Raw genomic sequence first — 20112 nt, forward strand, 5'->3', positions numbered from 1 at the left:
TTCCCCCCACTATCTCATATCAAAGACAGCATTGGACCAGAGTTATGACTAGATGTGTTTTTGCTATGTATGGAAATCCATTAAAATGAATGTATGGTTCAACCACACACACCATCCACTGCATTGTTTGGTAAAGCCACTTCTCCCATGAAGGACAAACCACGTGTGAAGGGAGAGCATCCAGCTAAGTATTTGGTAAACATCTGAAAATGAGAGACAAATAGCACTGTGCAGTCACACCGTCTTACTTCGAATACCCACTCGAAAAGGAAATAATTCCTTCCCGAACAAGCCAAGCCTGGCTCCCTAAACCGGGAGGAATTGCGACGCTGGTAAACTTGCAGAAATATTTTTACAATTTTATTAGGGGTTTTAATTCAGTGCTTTATCTACCTCTGTTAGTCTGCAAAATAGCTTTAAATATTCAAGTGGTAATTAATGAATCTTTTATGTTGCAAATCAAACATTTTCATCTGCGCTGTGGTACAGTGGCAGCGAAAAGGAGGGGTTTAAAGTGTAATTGTTTCTCCTGTTCCCCTCGCAGTGCTGAATGCCTTTTTACCCTTTATTATATCATTGGCTTTTGCTTCAGTTCATCAGCACTTCGGCACATCTTATCGGTCGATATTTGCCGTCTATTTTTTATTTATTTTTTTTTTTTCTTTTCAGTGCAAGATTTCTGACTGTGCCTTTGCCAGAGACATTCCTAAGGAGATGGAAACTCTCTGAATGTGGAATTTTCGCATGAGTGCAAAATAATAAAAAGCATGTGTGTATTAAAAAGGGATCAACTTAATGGGAAATGAGCATTGGGTTACATTAATATTCTATTACAGTAAAAATCATATTTAATAAATTTTCTCCAGATTTTTCAGGATCTTACTGTATTTTTCTAAGTCGGATGCCAATCCAAAGAAACAGTGTATATGATACATTTGATTTATTTTAAGTAAATAACCTGCACAGCTCATTTTTTGGTTTAAAAAAAAAAAAAAAAAATTAAGTGTAGAAACACACACCAGACTGAAATGTGTGCTTAGTTTCCATCTGCTAGGAGGAAAAGTGTTGGTCTTGTGCAGCAGAAAAAGCCTTTATAAACAGTATTCTATTTTATTGATGCTGTATGTGGATTTTTATGTTATGTGGCAAGCGCAGGAGAATGAAAACACTGTAATTTATCCTAAACCATAAAATTATACTGGTACTAAAGTAATTACTTCACATATTAAAATATAGTTTCCTTTACTTTCTTTTGTCATCACATAAAACGAGGTGTTGAGCGCGGCAGCGCGAAGGGGCCGGAGCTTTTCTTGCCTCCACAAAGGATTGACACATCCCTGATCGTACACTATATCACCTGACCCTTGTTGTTCTGTGACCCTAATTAATATTATACCCAGTGACATTTATGTATCAGAGCAATAAGCTAAACAGGAAACAATTTATGTCACCCAAAGCTTTTTAACAAATCGATGCAACTATTTGTAATTGCTTGTTTCACAAGATTAAAAGTACTCAGCCTTGATCTTCGCCCACAGTTTTGTGGCCAACATGACCTGTGCTTCCGTTGTAAAATAGGAGTGTTGGTGATCAGCACCTATTTCCATCAAGTAATCCATATTGCTAATATTTCTGGAATTTTAATGTAGTTACAATTTATAGCCGATCAAATGTGGTTACCTAAATTGCTGTTGCTAGTAGACAGTTTAACTGTCTTTATTAATTACAGTATAATTTAATGTTTGAGTACAGGCACTTGTGTTGGTCATTTTTACAGCCAAAGCAGTTATGTGCCTTATGACGAACCATTTTAGCATTTTCAATGGAAATTTGCTAATATGATGAGTGATAAAAATGTCAAACTCTGGTAAATAATGGTTATTGCTTTGGCTAGAATTAATCCTTGAAAGGACGGTTACCTTCAAATTAACATTATAACTTGAAGAAAAAAAATGTTTTTCAGGCTTCTGAGAGGCATAAAAAAACGGTCACTGGACTCCTCTAAATAAATACAGACAAAATGGCACATAATGAGGTATTTCTTTCCCTCTTCCCTGAGGCTGACAGAAACATTCCTGCAGAACATAAAGGGAGGAGGGGTTATTTTTTTGTAAACACCCCAAGGTGATGTTGTTTAGCGTTTCTAGTTCATGAGCTTTGAAGACACCAAACGAAGGTAATAAAAGGAGGTGGGGGGGAAAAATTGACTTTTGCTATGCCACAGCTGTGGGTTTTGGGGCAAAACTGGCTGTAAACATCGTGGAGGCTGCAAAACAAACTTGAGGGCCTTGTCCCACCACCTTGGTCATGGCTGCTGGGGAGGATGGTGGCAATGTGCGGGTGAGGAGAGCTTCAACCTGGCAGAATTAACCACTGCTGCGAGGAGGATGAAAGATAGCCCTGATTAACACCCCATTAAACGAACATTTAACATCATCATTGAAGACGGAGCCTGATTAATAGGTCAAGAAGGGCTAATTATACCTTGTTGTGAAGAAGGGTGTGTTTGTGTGTCTGCTTGTGAGCGAGTGGCACCAGGAACTGCCAGTCCCTTAAATTAGTCCAATAACGTGAAGTTTGTCAGACTCTGTGATCACAGCCCAAGTTAAATGTCACTGCTGGGATCATCTGCAGGGGAGCAGCTGGGTGTGCACAGAGCACATCGGCTGCCACGTCCTCCTGGGCCTCCAGCTCCTGAGCATTTCCCTCCGGGACAGGAGAAACCCAGAAAAACTACTCACTGGCTCCGGTTTTCCTTGGAAATTCCTCAGAGACTCATTGCCTCACCACTGCCCATAAAAGTGCTTTTCAGCTGTGGTAGAAAACAGCGTTTCTGACTGGAAAAGGTCTTTCCCAGCTGGTGGAGTAGGAAGGCATTGTGTGATGCTCTGCAACGGAGCAGCCAGGGAGAAGAAATGTGATTAATAACACAGAGATGATACAAAAGGTGGCCGGGAGCCAGGCTCCCATCCTCTGCTCCAGGCAGCAGACTGGGGCAGGAGGGGAAGAGCCTGGTCCTGCTCCTCAGCACAACCTGCACACGGCAGCTCCCCTGAAACCAGAGGCCATGGACAGTTGGCAGGTGATAATTGTCACAAATGCACACATTTGGGTCCCTGAGCCATGTTTTTGGGGTGAGATGTCCAGGGAAGTGAAACACCCAAATCATCTGTGATGGCTTTGTAGCCCTTGACCTGCTTGCTGGTGACTTGTGTGGGGACACACTGTCCTCCAAGAGAGAGCTGAGAGCCCTGCAGGGACTCATCCAGGGACACATTTCCCTCCCTGGAGATGACTCTTCTCATTTTACAGATGCAGAGCACACCTGATCAAACATCAACTTCTGGCTTAACCTCCTCTGCCTGTGACTTTGGAAAATTTAATCCCACAAGTCCTCTCCAGTTGACTAAAATCTCACTAGTGATAAAAGTGCAACACACAACCAAACCCAAATCTTATTTTCTGTATTTTGATTATTAAAATCTACCAGGTAATACCACTTGGAGACACACTATAATGAGTGTGCAAAGATTCTCCCCCTCACTATCCCCCCCCAACCAAAAAAAAGTAGTTATCTGGTATAATTTTATGATAGAATATTTTTATAAAATCATTTGTACTAATTTAAGCATTTATCATTATATGCAAAAAGATTTCTTGATGAGAATATTATAGACGGTGCATGTTTTTGACATTAGCATTTTATTTGGATGACTAATCTTGCAGATGTGAAATTTTAATGAATTATTCATGAAAAATCTCTCCTCTGAAATTTCAGTTTGCTGCTAATGCTAGTTATTAAACATTTTATTTTTCTTTACAAAACTTGATGAAGAAAATAAATGTGTGCTTACTCCAAAGAAAAAGAAGGTGGGTTTTTCCTTTAAAGTTTGTCTCAGGTGATAGCATGACTTGGGACCTTGCTCCTCATGGTTTTGTGGACTATGGGATTGATCCTGCAAACCCCTTCTGACAGGGGTGCAGTGTGTGATCCTAACCCTTCCTACCAAAGCCAGCAGTGCCATTCCCATTAAGGCACAACACTAGGAAAGAGGTGCAGGATGAGGCCTCAACCCCCTTCCTTCATGATTTGAAGCAGAGTTCAATGAGAAAAGTTATCAACTCCCTGGGACCCCAATGGACAAAAGTGATGGGAGTTTCTTGGAAACCTGGATGAATTCTTTCAATGACAATGTCTTCCTTCCAGTGGCTTCCTGTGCTCAAACCTCAACCAACTGCCCTGTCCAGGCCGACCACGGAACCATCAATAAAGTATCTTGTACTCAGATGTGGCTGGGGAGACCCAAGGAGAGCAGTGAGACTGTCCATGAACGTGCTGGGGCGTGGGTGAGGAGCAACCAGCTGCTCCATGGATCGGCACTGGGGCCTGTGGGATGCGACACCAGAGTCACCGGGAGGGGGGAAACAACAAAACAAGAACTTCGGACATGGCAACTCGCATTACCAGTGTGAACAACCAGCATTTTTATTGCATTTGAGAATGCTATAATGTCAGTAATTAGTACTGACTACACAACATTTTTTATTGTCTGTATCAACAGACATGGAATGATGGAATTACAGTTGATGTAAGGAATGAGTTTCTTTTATGCCTTATCAAAAAAAAAAAAAAAATCTTGTTACTGGCAGCACATACACACGAAGCACCATGCTAACAGTCTGGACTGTACCATTTTCATCAAGGCTTATGGGTAGAAGATACTTGGTTGCCTGTTCTGGGCCCATTAAAATGCAGTCCTGAACTGCAAATTCACCTCGCAAGACTAGAATACTAAATGACTTCTGAAACATCTAAAAAAAATCACTCTGAGTTCATTAACCAAAGGTACCAAAGGATTTCAAAAGAGTTTAAACACGTTTGGTTTTTTTTCCTTTTTCCATGCTATAATGAACGTGAGATTATTGGCGATCTGAAAACTACAATAGTTCAAAATTATTTTAAAAAACTTTATATATATATATATTTATGTATGTATATATATAAAATATCTAATGATCTGCAATATTTGTAGAACCAGCATCCCTGCCCTGGTCTCTCCATGAAGCTGAGCTCCAGGGGAGGGGAGGGGCAGGACCTGCAGCGGGACTCTTGCGAGTGAGAATCAAAAAAAGGTCTTTTTTTTTTTGTCTTTTTTTTTTTTTTGTGGTCACTTGTTCTACATAAGCCTTGATTTTTATTTATTTTTTTTTTTCATTTCACTTCTAGTTGAATGCAGAAACCTAACAGGTTTTACATTTACAAACTTTTTTTTTTTTTGTGGACAAGGAAGGCTTTGACTCTCATTCCTGACAGCGATTTACCTGATACATGGTACTACTTTCATAATGTACGCTTTTCTTTGAGAAAAAAAACATGTAACAAATTGTCTTTACATCTTGGCACCTTGTAAAGTTTTTTTTTTGTTTTTTTATACAAAAAGTTCAATAGTTTGACACTCCCCATTATTAATCACTACTTCACTGATAAACTTTGAAAGTGTGACCCTGGAATTCATCATGCAAAATATTTACTGCAGCAGGAGAAAAACATTTTTTTTTTTTAAACAATTTTTTTTTTTCCTTTCAAATATATGAACTTTGTTTAAGACAGCCAGAAAAGGCAGTGGTAAGATAACAGAAGGGGTGGGAAAGTATCAAAAAAACCAGCTTAAACACAAAAACTGTACAAAAATGCTTCGATCAATGATAACAGGAGAAAAAAAAAATCTGTCAACTATGTTACAATTTAAAAGCTGAAAAAAAAAAAGTCAGGGATTTTCTCCCACATGTCAGCAAATGTCATCCAATATTCTTAAAGCAAGGATAACTAAATAAAATACATGTGCAGCGTATTCTGCAATTCCATTACATACAGTAGTTTTTTTTTTTTTCAAAGCTATTTTTTTTAGTATAGTTAATATAAAGCAGTTGCACAAAAAGCAAAAGGTGTTTTGACAAACAGGTCTGCATTTATTCCTTTTGAGGAATGATATCTAAAAAAAGGACCTTTCCACCTTTTCCTCCCTCCCCACCCTCCCCCCAAAAGACAAAGGCTCACACAGACACAGTGGGATATATATGTACAACATAATAAACCCCTCCCTAAAGAAGCAACTGTATATCCAAAGGGATACAGAATCAGAATTGTAAAAATCATAGTGAAGTTTGCTTGATGTAAAGCCTGAGATTTTCAGTTGGTTCTTCTGCAAGGCTGCGACACCTGCCAGATATGTTAAACTCTAATTTTTTATTTCTTTTTCTCTTTTTTTAAATTTTTTTTGTTTTTGCTACAGTCTTTAGACTAAGCATGCAAGACATACAACTAAGTGCAACTGAGTGAAATGTATTTTTTATTTACTCATTCCCTAACAGTTTGGACTGAGGTATGCGTACTAACAGTTTCTCATGCTGTTATCTTTACTCATGTCTAGCTACACATGCTGAGAATGAACTAATCTACCAGATTTTTATCCCCCTTCTGAATACCGAACTAACCAGCAAACCACTCAGTTTAGAAGCACAGGGCTCAATTCTCATGATCCCTGTCTGGCTACCGCCGGCACGTCACGAAGCTGCCTGGATATAATTTAAACCGAAAAAAAAAAAGAAAAAAAAAATGTTTCCAAATGACCACAGACTGCCCTTTTTTTCTTTCTTTTTTTTTTTTTTTTTTAAACTTGTCTTTTTGAAACAGAAAGCAGAGTTGAGTTTTATAAAAGTAACTGCCAATAAAATTTCTTGTACCAAAGCTTATGAGTGGACAGGAGTGTTATTTCCTTATGAAAAATGCTGACCAAAAACTAAACAAAACTGAGCAAATGTGCCAAGATCAACCAAAATTAAAGCAGTCATCCCAGCACAGTCCCGGAACAGAAGTGGCACACAATCTGTAGAACCAAAGACCAAAAAATTATTTCTTTTAATTCTAGAAATACTAATATGTCGTCCAGTTAAATTGTGGGAGCTTTTCTGTTCTCTTCTGTGTTTTATTAAACTGTCTCCTTTATCTGATATTCTAATTCTCCGTGAAATAACTGTGTCTTTGCTTTCTCCAGCTCCCTTCTCGTAGCTCCACCAGTAACACTGATTTTTAGTTTTAGCCTCAAAAGCTCTCCTCGATTCCTCTTTACAGACTTTCATTTTGGTCACTGTAAAGAATTGCAAATAAAAAGTAACAACTTTGGTTCAGACATCTACTTGGCCTTCTAAATTTTCTAGAATAAAGGAGCAGTTTCCCTCTCAGGTTAGCAATAGCCCACATCTTGTCATTTCCCTCTAAATTCTTCAACCTCCTTTGATCAACAATAAGAGGATATTTGGCTTCATAAGATAAAGCATATAACAGAGAACATAATTTACCTTTGTGTAATATCTTTGGTAATTTTAGGAAAAAAAAAAAGGTTCAAAGAAGAATATAAATTAAGCTCTGAAAGGCTTTTTGAAATAATAATAAAAAAAAAAAAAAGCTACAGTCCTACATAAATAAATGAGTGACGGAAAAGTGGTTGCAGAATGCAAACGTGTAGGTGTTTTTGGTGACCGAGGTTTACTGACCTATCGCAACAGATTTTTGTATGTCGTGTTTGCTTCGCAGAGCTTTGCCAGCTTTGCCTAACAAGCCCCGGCGCGAATTCTCTCCTGGCTCTCCCGTCTCCTACGGCGAGGTTTCCATACTGGCTGGTGTAATATTGCATAACAATCCTAACTGCAGTACTGGATTTGCACAGCTGAAAATTAACACTTTAGCATTAGTGGGGCTCCGTCCTTATTAACTCCCGTAACAGGTTCAATCTGAAATCTAATTTGTATTCAAACAGATTAATGCCACCAAGCAATCCTGAACTGATGTTTAACCGTGAAACATCACCCACATACAATAACAATTTAATGAAGTCATCTTTCCAACCACTATTTGCAAATGCAAATGCAAAAATAAAATTAAAAAAAGAATTGTATTAATAAATGTATAGGTGCCCATCTCGGTAATCATAGATATTCCAGAAAGATCTGCTGACCCATTAAGAACTCGTGTTAAACAACCGAGAACCTGCCACTGTACTATTCATTCTCTACTAAAAGTGAACTCTGTTGGTGCTGCATATATTTCTTTGTGCTGTTCAATTTTGTGGCATTTGCTAATATTCACCGTTGCTGCCAAAAAAAAAAAAAAAAAAAAAGGAAAAGAAATCAAAAACCCCAAACAAAACAAAAATATATTAAAAATACTGCTTTGTGGAATGAATCTGTGTTGCTTCCTACAGTGTTTCTATGTTCATCTGTCATTCATTCTCATTCTTGCAGTACTTCGTTCCTCTCTCTCCGTTGGACAACCCTTCCACATGTATCGTGCAGCATTTGGGACCTTTTCAAAAAACAACAACAACAAAAAAGGAGACACCGAAATGGAATGTTTTCCATAGCTAAAGAAAACACGGTGGCATCTGAAGGAAACTGGAATGAATGACAGAAAAAACTACAAACAATTCAATGACATTCAGCTTCGTATAATAAAAACACCTATTAACATTCATCACAAAGTACAGAAAACGTTGAAGCCTCCGAGAGGCCCTGGGCCCAGATGAGGCCTGAGGTCAGAACTTAAAAATGGTAGAGGAGAAGTGGGGCGGGGGAATAAAAGCAATACATTAAAAAGTTTGGGATAATTTTTTCTTTGAACCCCTCCCCGATATACACGCTCACACGCACACACACATACCCACACACGTGCACACACAGGCCTTCCCCATCCCAAATGGAAGCAAAAAAAAAAAAAAAGAAACCAACCAAAAAAACAAACAAAAAAAAAATGGAGTAAAGGCAGTGATAATCAACATGCAGTACTGTGCAAATATGTTGTCCATTGGAATCCTTAAAATCTGGGCAAAGACTTGATCTGCAGTTCAGGTGTACATGCTCAGTTTGATGTCCTCAAGTGTCCAAAATTGGCAGGACCTGCAGTCCACAGCTGGCTGCTAAATGCAAGTGAATCAGTTTAGCAAATTTACAACACTGATGTTGACTGTAAGAGAGGAAAATCCCAAGTACCAAACAAGTCCATCCAATGCACAGAGTACAAATTCCTTTTTTCAACAAAAAGTAGAAAAATCAAAAATACTCCCAAATGGGATACTTGATGGCACTAAGAGTTAACATATTTCATAGTTGTCAAAGTGGACTGAGAATCCTCCAGACTGTACAATAATGGAGAGATTTCACAGCTAAGTTTGACGTGTTCTTCCAATCTTCATTCTCAGGGTAATGATGTCAGACATACTCATTCTATGTCCTCATTTACAGGTTCATCTTCATAATCTCTGTCGTGATCGAAATCTGGACTGTGGTTGGCTGTTGTCACTAAGGATAGAGGGCCTTCATTTTCATCTGGGTCTAATGGTTCTTCTTTGACATGCACGGGGTGCCTGGGAAAACAAGAAGACAGTCAGTCAATCAGCAAACTGCTTGTTAAAAAATGGTTTTGACAGCATGGGTAGTCTGGGGAGAAAGGTGGTTTGGGGGGTTCAAACTAGGTGGGACCAGTCAATAGCTCCAGGTCACCAAGCAGGAGTCCCTTAACTTCTGCACCGGTCGTGGAAGCCCAGCAAGGTACTTTTTCCCAGGTAGCAATTCAAAGAACAAGAGTAAACAACCTCAAGTTGCACCAGGGGAGCTTTAGACTGGATATTACAAACTGAAAGAGTGGTGAAACACTGGAAAAGACTGCCCAGGGCAGTGGTGCAGTCACTATCCATGGAAGTGTTAAGAAAACACGTTGCATTATGGCGCTTAGGGACATGGTTTAAGGGGTGGGTTTGGCAGTGCTGGGTTGATGGCTGGACTTGATGATCTTAAAGAGCTCTTTTCCAAGCTTAATGACTCTAAGAGTCTACGGAGGCTACGCCAGGCGGGCAGCACTCAGCTTCCCCGGGAAAACACTCTGGGAGGAGCACCTCGATAGGGTTTCCGTCTTGGGATCGAGAGAAAACGCTCTCAGCTGACACATTAAGTTAATATGATCTTTGGATAAATAAGCGGAATAAGCATCCGGATGGGAAAGCCGCGGCCTGCCAGCCCGCCAGGCTGGGCTAATCATCGCTCGCTGTGTGTGCAGCGTCTCTCGTTAACATGCAGAACCTGTGAGACAACTCTCCAGAGGACGACCCCAAGTGAGGTTCTATCATTAATCAACTTCAAGCAAACACAGCAAAGAGACACCATGATACATGCTTTAAACTCCAAATTAATGCATATTTTTACAAACTGTCAATAAGGGAAGAAAAGCCCTGCCAGGAAACACAAACAGAGAGGAAAAGGCTCGCTCAACACAACAATATGATAAGAAAGCACAGTCCTAACGAGAATAATAACACTGTCAGCTGTAAACAAGGCAGAACATGATCCCCAGCTCATGGTGGGCACAAGGATGTACTAAAGAGATGAGATCTGCCAAATTTCTCATTACAGCAAAGCACGTGAATAACCCGCAGGGGAACGGGGCTTGGTCATTCAGAACGGGTACGATAACAATTGAAAAATGTTGTTCGTAAATCATATTTACAACAAATCCTATACAAATACAAATTACCTTTTTTTTTTTTTAACTCTCTCTCTCTCTCTTTTTTTTTTTTTTTTTTTTTTTTTTTTTTTTTTTTTTTTTTTTTTTTTTTTTTTTTTTTTTTTTTTTTTTTTTTTTTTTTTTGTTAGGCAGCTTTTGTAATGTAAAATGGCCATGTGAGTCAATAGTGTCTTGTTGGTGGGACTTTATAGGAAAGCAGGATTTTATTGACATTACCAAGTATTAATAATGTGACACAGCGATGGAGACCCTGTTTGCTTCCTAAATAATTGATGTTGTAGGCAATCCCTTAAAATAAAGTGTTAATGAGTTCAAGTCCCACTCTGTCTCTCATTGAGTTGATATCCACCTCCAAGACTCGTTTTTATGCTGTGCAGGCTGATTTAACCCTTTCACGTAGGCAATATGGAAACACAACTTTAAGCACAAACCTTCTGTGTAAGAACTTTTCCTGTGGTTGCACAGCTTTGTTTTAAAATGAACGATTTAAAATAGCTGCACTGTGTTTTATGTTTTGTGTGGATAAGAAGGACAACACTGTTTGTACTCTACTGTATGCACAGACAGCGAAGATAAATCACTACGTAGAGAAAATGTACTCAGCATCCATGGACAAACCAAACGTAATTCTGCCTACTTTGAGTCAGCCAGTTGTACCCTTGTACCCTATTTATTTATTTCAGTTTGAGCCTGGATCAGTTTAGGAAGTATCTAACTTGCTGACTACAGACATTTCTAACATGAGCTGCGAATGCCTTTCAAGTCCCTGCATATTTCAACTTCTTGAGTTGTAAAGTGCTGGATCGATACTTAAGTATTAACTGCACCTTCTGACTCATCCAACAAAGGAATGGTGGGAAGAAGTGATGCAGTATCCATGTACACACATCCCTTCCCATCAAATTCACAAGTATGTGTCCTATCAGCAGGTATCTGGGAGCAAAGAGGTTCTTCTGCATGTCACAGAATTTTTGCAAAAATTACACAGAGAGCACTGCTCATACAGTTTAGACCTAACTAGTGAAAAAGGAGGGGTAAAAAAAAGACTGGGAAGAGACAGTGAAAGTATCAGAGGTTAAGAACTGGTATAAGCATTTATCTTGCGAGCAGACTGTCATGTCAGAGGTGTTCATGTGCTATCCCTCCCTCCAGTTCGTGGTCCCAGCAAACATTAAACCATGCTGACTATCTGCAACTAGAAGAACTTATATTATAAATAGGCTGTGGGGCCCCTCACTTGGGAGAAAATATGAAATGAAAAACAGAAGAAAAACGGGGAAAGCGTGGCTGCACAGAGAGCCTGATAAAGCCTGTAGCCTGTGCTTCACGGCCTTTATGGCAGAGATCTTTTTTACTGCTGTTTTAATGTCAAAGTCTTGCTTTTTTGCTTTCTGGTTTTGATGCTCTGCTGGGCTGATTTATTTTTTTAAAGTACTATTTTTGAAAACACAGATGGGAAATTTTGAAAGGGCAGAGGAGAGCGCATATCACATGCAAGGGAGGTGGCCTTGGCACATGGGCTGGAGTTTCTCCAAAGGCTGCCCAGTGCCCCAACACATCCCCACCACCTCGGGTGCCAGCAGATAAGACAGGTGCTCACTGCATTCACAACCATCCAAAATCTGTAAAAGCTCATTCTAAAGTCTCCAAATCTTTCCACAGCAAACTCTGCCCCTCTTCTGGTTTTGTTATTAAAGCAGGTGAAACCAGGTGGTTTTAACTGAGGTTCTCTTTGAGGTCTGGTGTGATTCCCAGAAGTCAAAGAACAAAACCTGAGGTGTGAGAAGCAAGCACCACAGTTATGGAAAGGGCTGCTCGACCTTGGGTGAGACAAAGCCACGGGGGAGCAGAGCCACAACAGCCTCCTCCTGCACCTCATGTGTTGCACAAACATCAGACAGCGAGCTTGGCCCAGCCTCCATCCCCCAAATGACAAGGTTATCTGGGTAACACACCCCCCAGGGAGAGAGCTGCAAGGAAAACAACACCAAAAAATTCAGCTCCTTGTGTACTCTGTCAGCTGTAACCACAAAATGGCATGTGAGGAGGAAACCTTCACAAATCTGTGATTTTGCTCAAACATTTCTGAGTAACTGAAATAAACAAGCTTAAATAATCTCAAAGGCAAAGGGAGACTTTTGTATCCCCTCAAGTAACTCTGAATCTCTGTGTACCACCTCACCAAACCCCTGAACTGGGGAAAGAAAACTTCCTTTAGAGCCCAAAGAATTCAGTCTGATGAATTAAAGAAAAGGTAAATGCTGGGTTAGGCAAAAAGAAAAAAAGAAAGCGGTGGGGGGAATAAGGAAAAGAAAAGAAAGGGTTTCCCATTTCTGTTTTTACAGCAGCAGAAATTCAGCACATTCCTTTTAAGTAGATGCCCAAGACTCCAGAAGGGGTTAACAATAAATAACCTTGCTGAACACAGATTCCCCTTCTTTTCACATCTGAGTAATTCTTTTGTTTGTCCACTCTGGGAACAGAGGAGTTTTTAATAAAGCTGACTGTTGTTTAAAGCCACTGAGTTCTGGTGGTGCACACAGCATGGAGTAGTTTGCTTTGTGGCTACCTTTGGAGCATATCAGGATGAAAGTGTTATGTCCCCAAGCTGTAATTATGCGACTACTTTCTAGTGTTTCAAAAGGAGGGAGAGAGAAGGGAAAAAAACCCACCCTAGCTGTGGTTCAATGTGTCATAAAAAGGAAACGAATGAGCGGTAATAAGACTTCAGCTAAAGTGTTAGACTTCTTAGCTGTCATGTTAACAAGGTCCTTTAAACCTTACCAGAAAGTTTAAAGCTTGACTCCTTCTAATATACTGAAATTATTTAAAAAATAATTTGCATTATGACAAGGAAATCTGTTCTGAGAAAAAAAAAATGAAAATGTTGTTAACAAAGCAGGGGCATGAAAAATTCAAGGTTTCATAGTGTCTGGAAATTTGCTGTTGGCTTGTGATTTTGTTTAGTGAACAGGGTAAACCCCGTGATGTGTGAATGGGGCTCTGGCTTTAGATCCCTTCAAACTACTTAGAAACACCATCATAATGGGGAAGCTCCGAGGCTGGTATTGGAACATCACCCAGCCACATTTTACTTAAGCAAAAAGAAATGTTCAGCAGAGAACACATATATTATCAATTCTGAGAAAATGAAAACACTCAGGAAACAATCATTTCCATATTACAACAGAAAATTGGATTTTCTGGTGTATAATGAAAATGAGGCATCACTCCTCCCGACCTCCTCTCTCTCCAGTATTTGTTCTGTGCCCCTCACCTTGGTATCAATGTGCTAAGAGATGATTATTAAGTGCAACAAAGGCCACAGCTATGCACAGTTGTGGAAGATGTCTTAGCCTGTTTCAACTCAGCTATTTTTCCCTCCTTACAGTCTCTTCAAAGACAAGGAAACCTTAGGTGAAATGAGAAGTGCATGAACTGCACTAGCCTTGAACTTGCAAAAAAATAATTACTTGGATTAACGCAACATCATAAACATTCATCCCTGTCTGTTAGGCCAGGAGAAACCCTTGGGAGAAGTCTTGTTTCTGGAGAGGAGCCATGTCCCTCCACTCCTCCTTCACGCCGGCCCTGCGTGGTCACGGGCAGAGGATAACGAATTGTGACTAAAACTGCCTCGAGATGAATCCGTCTGTGAGAGACGGAAAGTGTGTCATGCAACGTTACTTTGGGAGAGATAATTAATACTGCACAAACAATCACTGGAAAAGCTAAACACATTATTTGAATGTTTTGAAGTAAATGGTAAAAGACAATGTTTAAATTAATTATTAATTAAAAATGAATGTTGCCATCTTTAAAGATTTTTTTTTCAAAGCACTTTGTGCACTGATTTAAAATGCTGCAATATCAAAGTATCCAGAGCCTCAGATTCTTTCGTGCCCCCTCCCCTCTGACAACGCATTATGCAGGTGGGAAACTTTTTTGCCATTAAATGCTAATTAGTTTCACAACTAATTACTATCGTGGTATTAGGTTAATGTTTTTCCTACTTTTTGATTTAGACTTACTTTTGTAAATCCCTTATTCAAATTACTTTGAAGTAAAAGACTACAAATTAGTTCCCTTTTTAATGTGTAATGTGAGCTGTGGCAAGGCAGCCAGTAATTTTACAGCCTGCTCTAAGGAGCAGGGGGAGGACAGGCAGTGCAGCTCCCGTGCGCGGTCACTCACAGGTACCCGACTGCTCCGCTGGGTTTTGGGAGAACGACAGGACTTATAAACTCCGTCTCCCTCACCAGCCGCCAATTACCCGGTGTGTAAGCTGAGGGGAGGGGGGATTTTACAGCTTTGCAAACTCACTCCATCGCCCCATAAATACCACACACACCCATCGGGGCATCACACCCTTCCTGCCTTACCCTTTCCTGCGCCAGCTCGCTGCCCGGGTGCCGCTCGCGTTGAGCAGGGACAGCGAGCCCCCGTCACTTTGTGCGCTCATTACAACGCCGCCTGTCGCCATAATGCCCCCTATTAATGCTCCTTTTGATATTTTAAGAGCAATCCATAAATCACACAGACCTTCACGGTAATGCTTAGCAAGATCGTTGTGCGTTGAGTGGTTTTTTTTTTGGACCCGCCAAACAAGCCCATTTCCCAGCTCTGCCCCACCGGCCATGCTCATCGCCTGGACCGAAGGGGGGACAAAGCACATTTTTTTCTCCAAGGAACATAGTTGCCTATGAGGTTTTGCAAGGTTTAAAGAAGAGACCTGTAAACAAGCAAATGATTTTACAGCCCCGCATGCTTGTTGGGCTGGGTTGAGCTGATCAGTTTTATGGGGAAACTTAAAGGGCTCTTTTACGTTCTAATCACCCCAATCATGTCCTCAGATGGAGAGCTCTGATCTTGCTGCTACATCCATGAACCTTGTGAAGGAGCCAGGAAGGTCTCCAGAGTCACACTTGAGCACAGGGTACCTGGACCAGGCCCGTGCTTGTGCCGTACTTACATCGCTTGCATAGGGGAACGTCCTGGACTGCTGTCACTCCCGTTACTGTTCGTATGCTCCATTGCACCATTGAGCTCTTCCCTCATCGCGCTGGCTAAATTGCCCAGAGTGGGATTTCCCATGGAAGCAGTAGTGTATAGAGGTATACTGTTCTCAGCCATTGAAGCCTGCCAAGGACACAAACAAATCCATGAAAGAGCCACGACTAACGTTTATACACACCGCACAACATGCTCACTTCTTCCAAAACATTCTCCACATTTACATTATTTGCAATTACATGTTTTTAAAAAATACTGCGCTTTCTGATAGGTATTACCCTGATTCCACCAAGGGAAATTTAACATCATTTACATCTGGGTTTAAGCATTCATAGCTGTATTGGCTTGTGAGAGGACAGAGCTTTCCATTCCCTATCTGGAATTACACCCCCTAGAAAAAAAAAAAAAAAAATCCTTTCCCTATTTTCGCTTTGCAAAATTATGTTTGGGGCTTTGGGGTATTTTTTGTGGCTTAGGTTTGGGCTTTGTTTTTAATGAAATTGGGAAAAAATTAGAACTGGCTCAGCTGATAACTCCTTCCCACTGGAGCAAGCAGGCATCAAGCAAGAGTGCAGCATCACCGAGTTTGGTTTTCCTTGGGACACACGTGTGAGGTTGCAGTTAGCACTAACTGCACCAGTTTGAGTTCACTGATATACTTGAGAGCTGAACCAGTCCATTTGGAATTTTTTAAGCCTCGGCAGCTCAGCTCTTACCTTAGCTATTACAGATCTGACCATTTTATTTCCATCTTCCCTTGCTATAAAGAAACACTGTGCAAAGGCACACTGGAGTTAACTTTCTAAATGGAAATCTTTGTAGGAAGAGAATGAACTGCTAAATATTTTGCTTCTGATTCCCACCATTCTGCCTGCTAATATTTACTGTGTGTCAGCATTAGCTCATGTTGATGGCATAGCCCTGTGTCTGGCGCGGCAGCGGTGGGAGCGCAGAAACCCCAAGCCCCGGAGGAGCCCAGTGTTTGGTGGGGATGGGAGGTCCTGGAATGAGAGGCACAGGGATGGGAGGCAAGGCTGTCTGAGGCTGTAGTGCCCAGGGACTGGATAGACATCTAACCATTTCACCCATCCCAGCCAGATCCGGCTGACATCATCCATGGCTCTCTGAGCTGCGTCCGCGACAGAGAACCACAGGCGCTGGCTCGGCAGTGCTCGACCTTCTCCTGGGGGAGGTCAGCTGGCTGCAGTGGCCGAGCAAAAAAAATCCATCAGGCTGGGTCTGCATGATGCAAACCCTGCCTGTGGGAGGGGAATCCATGCAAACCTACTCCCCACCAAATGCTCTCAGCCTGCTCCTAATTTGTGGGACCAAACTCCTTGCTTGTTGCCAAGCTGGCAGTTCTTCCCAGGCGAGCACAGCCAGAGACAGGGTGGAGGGAGATGGGATGGGAAGGGAGGGCAGGACCAGCCCTCACTGCAACATCTTCAGGAGCATGGCCCCTTTTATTCTTCCTTATGTTGACCTCTCCATGTGCAGCCCTATGTGTCACACGTGATTACAAAAGCTATTCTGACGGGGAGGATTATTTTTATCTTCTTGATTCAACAACCGGCAAACTCATTGTGATTAGGGGATGCGAAGAACGGTTCACATTTCCTGCACTTGGCAAAATAATGACTCAAGTTCTTCACCCACAGTGATAACGTGTAATTGTAGTAAAGCAATTTACTGGGGGAGAGGTGGGACACAAGGAGTATCTGCTATGAAGACAGTAATAGGGGAGTGGGGTTTCTGTGAGTCCCCACTGACCCGCTGAGAAAAGAGAGCACTGGTAAGAGCAGGAGTCCCCATACCTTCCACAGACAGAGGGGGGAGAGAGCTGCTTCTTCTCCCTGGCCACGAGGGAAAACAGATAGAGGAGATGTCAGAGAGGTCTGGGGGAAGGAGAGGGACAGCTCTGCCACCCCACAGGAAAAGAAACCACAGCCTGGCATCCTGGTAGCACGCACTCCCCTTTGCATTCCCTGGCCAGCAGAGAGGTGGCTGCGGTGCTCACAGGGATGTGCAAGGAGCAGGTCTTCCCAGATGCCCACAAAAGTTGGGGGAACACTGCTTATTAATTATTAAATAGACTGAATGTAGGCACTGGTAGGTAAAGTGGCCTTGTGTCCTAGAGGAATTTGTTGCCCAAGGTCCAAACTACCCACACGGCAGTCGCCACCTGGACGGCTTCCTCCAGGCCCCCTGCAGCACCAGAGCACCCACTGGGATTTTGCCTCCAAAATCCAATGGTGGGGAGGGAAGTGAGTAACCTGCTGGTGTATTTTCACCCTAAAAGAGAACCTGCCTCAGTGAAATTATTATTGTTCACCCCCATTTATTAGAGGGGCCACAGCAGTAGCAAATCTGGCCCAGGCTCCTCTCTCAGCGCACACAACACTACGGGGGGGGAGGCAAGAGGACATGGCTCTTCCAGGAAAAATAGGGAATGGAAACAGTTTGGAGGTTATCACAAAAGACAAGAATGGATGGAGATGACGACAATGACACGTGTTTCAGAAATAAAACACGAACAGTTCCATATGATAAGCATATTAATTGAAATTAGTCACATAGTTAACAATGTGAAGAAATGCAGGATCATTTCATTTTTGCCTTTCAGCCTCATGAATGTAAAATGTGCTTGTAATCTTAATACTATTCAGGAGACAAAGCAGTCTTTAAAAATCACACTTCACAAGACTCAAGGGAAAATAAGTTACTAATGAAAGGTATTTACAGTTGCTTCGTTTAAACATGCTTTCCTTGGCTTTCCAGGAGTTACTGCATAAACTCAAAAAATTAGAAGAAAGGCAGAACATAATTTTTCTCCAAATAATCTCTTTCTTGGTTCTGAAAACAAAAGTCTTCTAAACCTTTCAAAAAACATGATTGCCCAAGCAAATACCCACGGCAATCAGTGAACTTCTTGAGAAGTGAACCCCAACAACCAACCAGTGTTGCCTCCAGATTAATTTACACCATCTAAAACAAGTTTGAACCCACACACAAACACACAGACCCCACTGCAAATCCACGGCAAGGTAATGCATTTGTATCTCTGGTTTAAACAGCAAATAGTGACTTTACATGGAGTTTTTGAGCTATACTCAGGAATTTGTTGAGAGGGTAAAAAGGGCACTTGAAAAAGGGCTGGAGAAATGCACATTTTTAGGCTGCAAGTTATTAATTGTGCACTGACACTTTGTATATTTCTGCATTGTGAAAAAAAACAGAATTTTTGTCTTACAATTACAGCTTAACCCAATAAAAATTATCTTTTTTTTTTTTTTTCTATAGGAATTGCACCATTTATTTTTTACCAACAATAGGAAGATATGCAAAAATAGCCCTTAAAAGAAAAGGGGGAAAAATGATCTGCTTTCTCTTTAAAGCCATGAACAATAGAAGGTCACGTGCCGCAGTATCCTATCATTCAGCACATTAATAGCTGTGCTAGAGTAATTACACTTGTGGTATTTTTGCCTCAAGTGAAATTCTGAAATAAGAGGATGGAAATTATGATACTGCTGATAAATATTAATAAGTGAACTTTTAATTTTTTTGCCACAATATTCAAAATGCTAAGCATCTAGCTAATGCTGAAGCAGCCTGATATGTGTTTGCCTCCAGGGACTATGATGCTTTATGCACTTAAGAAAAAAGTTTAACGGAATTAAAATTTAATATCTAATTAGAGCAAGGCTAATATATTTTGAAATGAGTGGGGAAGACACACGCCTCTGTTGCATATTTGCTACAGTCATTAATCTTACCTGTAAAGCAGCATTGAGAGGTGTGCAGTAGGTGTGGCTGGTCTGTATGTTTTTAATAAGAGAAGGGTTACTGCATAAGAAAAACATAAAAAGCAGAGTTAAATGCAACCAACTTCTGTGCGAGTGTTTCAAGCATGTAATGCTTCCTCCCACACCAGAAAACTAGAGCTGAGACTGGTTTTCCACACGAGTTCTCTTTCGTTTCCTTTTTTTTTCTTTTTTTTTTTTTTTTTTAATTTGAGGAAATTATCTGAGTTTTCGGCTATGGTTATCACGTTTGCCTTTACTAAATAAGGAACGTCATTATCTCTCGACGTTACCTCGCCATGTGTTCTACTAGCCTGCGTTAGTAGCACATCTTGGCATCTCTGCTCATTTTAGCTGCGTTCAGGAGAAATCCTCCCATTTTCACCGTGTCTGGGAGCCAGTTACCACGTAAGTAAAGGTCCATCGTGAGGAGGCAACGATCAAAAGCGTCACGGGACATTTTAAATACTACTTCATCCGAATTACTCTCCCAGTCGCTGGCAGTGCAGACCCTCCCAGCACAGCGGGGGGACGTGGTGACAGAGGATCTGAGCCGTGTTATCTCCTGCCAGGCAAACAGCCAGTGGCCACTGGGGCTGCCCACTCCATAGCCCCAAACAGTCCGTGGGCACGAAGGCACGAGGGCAGGAGGCCCACACAAGCCACCACACTGCCCTAAAGGCTCTCTGAATAAAATATATTCTGGTGTGCTACTGTGGAGCC

The 20112-nt window shown here is 41.2% G+C and overlaps 1 protein-coding gene across 28 annotated transcripts in view; it reads right to left on the reverse strand.

The window, feature by feature from the left end:
* Positions 1-4614: 4614 nt before the first annotated feature.
* FOXP1 (forkhead box P1) overlaps positions 4615-20112 on the reverse strand; it is a 384733-nt gene continuing 369235 nt past the window's right edge. For 18 of the 28 annotated variants that reach the window (XM_027894545.1, XM_027894540.1, XM_027894541.1 and 15 more), the window contains 4 exons: positions 19363-19432; positions 17401-17439; positions 15546-15712; positions 9275-9419 (listed from right to left, as the gene is read on the reverse strand). In XM_027894545.1, coding sequence (XP_027750346.1) covers positions 9275-9419; positions 15546-15712; positions 17401-17439; positions 19363-19432 — 421 coding nt within the window. Of the gene's footprint in view, positions 9420-15545; positions 15713-17400; positions 17440-19362; positions 19433-20112 lie in introns of all 28 variants that reach the window. The other 10 variants (XM_027894558.1, XM_027894560.1, XM_027894538.1 and 7 more) reach the window with 2 other exon arrangements.

The sequence above is a fragment of the Empidonax traillii genome, unplaced genomic scaffold (assembly GCF_003031625.1).
Source record: "Empidonax traillii isolate 1590-97213 ecotype Southwest subspecies unplaced genomic scaffold, ASM303162v1 scaffold433:size1479616, whole genome shotgun sequence".
NCBI classification, from domain to species: domain Eukaryota; kingdom Metazoa; phylum Chordata; class Aves; order Passeriformes; family Tyrannidae; genus Empidonax; species Empidonax traillii.